General features: G+C 34.4%; 1 protein-coding gene across 1 annotated transcript in view; it reads right to left on the bottom strand.

Moving 5' to 3' along the window:
• LOC104779292 (protein PYRICULARIA ORYZAE RESISTANCE 21-like) overlaps positions 1 to 626 on the bottom strand; it is a 4,313-nt gene extending 3,687 nt beyond the window's left edge. The window contains exons 1-3 of the mRNA XM_010503650.2: positions 520 to 626; positions 287 to 371; positions 5 to 161 (exon numbers count right to left, since the gene is read on the bottom strand). Of these exons, the coding sequence (XP_010501952.1) occupies positions 5 to 161; positions 287 to 371; positions 520 to 531 (254 nt within the window). The 5' untranslated portion in view covers positions 532 to 626. The remainder of the gene's footprint in view (positions 1 to 4; positions 162 to 286; positions 372 to 519) is intronic.

The raw sequence follows: 1,303 nt of genomic DNA, 5'->3' as shown, positions 1-1,303 counted from the left end.
AGGCTGGGGTTGAGGTGGTTTGGGTGGCTCAAGGATCACGATGGACTTGATAGAACCGTCTCCTTTGGAGCAGAGTTTGTTCATTAGCCTCTCAGGATCGTAACAAACCACTTTGATGAGGATCGTGTTCGACTTCTCATCAAACATTTCGTCTGTTATTTCTATATTTATGGCAAAACAACACATACCACAAAAACCGTATCCATTTATCAAGATTCAAGACTTTTGTCAACCCTCAGTGATTTAAATTGAGCAGAAAATAAAATCAAAGAGAGAAGAAATTTACGAGGGAATTTGCGGATAGCTTTCTTAGCCTTTTTGTAGCATTTGGGACAGTTTAGATCCACTTTTAACTTCATCATCACCACCATCTGTTCGTAAATCATATAATTTGATCATTATTACTTTAATTAGTAACCGTATCAGCTATAAAAAGTATTATAGGGTAATTAACAGTTACTAAAGAGAATAAGATCTGATTATAAGAAGTAATTCGAATATTCAGATCCAGAAAAGTACCTTGTCCGCCATAGCTTTGGGGAGTCTTCTGTCACCTAACCTTACAAGTACAAGAACACAAGTTTTTTTCTTTAATGTGTATTTGTTGCATGATTCACTATATATAGAAAGTGACATAAAGAGAGACTCAAAAAAAAAAAAAGTGACGTGTATGATACACGGTTTATCAACATAATTTCGAAGTTTCTAAAAGTGACACCGACATCACGTACGTACACGACTGAGAATTACCAAAATGGGCTCACATTTTTCAGTGCACGTACACGACCAGAGAGGTCAAGTGCTTGTAGTGGTCCAAATTTCTCTAATAATTTGATTATTCTTCTGTGGTGCGAAATAGTGAGCCGACATGGACGAAATGGTTGTAAAAGGACCGTCTGAATTTGATGTTTCCAATTCCATTAAAGACTCACTCTACCAATCAACTAAAAAAAAATCTGCAGGGAGTCGTGTATCAAACAAAGAAAAAGAAGAAAAACGACAAATTGATAATAGTCCAATTAATTTTCTGATATGAAAAAAATGAATGACAAAATTAAAGCGAATCTTATAATTCAGTGGTGAGATTCGTCCTCAGATATTTTAAAGCCCTAATCCTTGATTTTTATACTCGACTTATATCGTCTAACCTTATATTTCACTGGGGAAGCAATAATTAGTACTCGAAAAGTAAGTAAATCCGATCCAAAGCAAGATGGATATTAATATAAGGGGAGGTATTGGTTTAAGATTTAGAAAGAATTTTAATGACTTTAAAAGTTAGGTAAAATATGTTGTTATTCAA

Source organism: Camelina sativa, chromosome 3 (genome assembly GCF_000633955.1).
Source record: "Camelina sativa cultivar DH55 chromosome 3, Cs, whole genome shotgun sequence".
Taxonomy (NCBI): domain Eukaryota; kingdom Viridiplantae; phylum Streptophyta; class Magnoliopsida; order Brassicales; family Brassicaceae; genus Camelina; species Camelina sativa.
The sequence above is the reverse complement of the archived record's forward strand: the minus strand, read 5'-3'. Positions and strand labels throughout refer to the sequence as shown.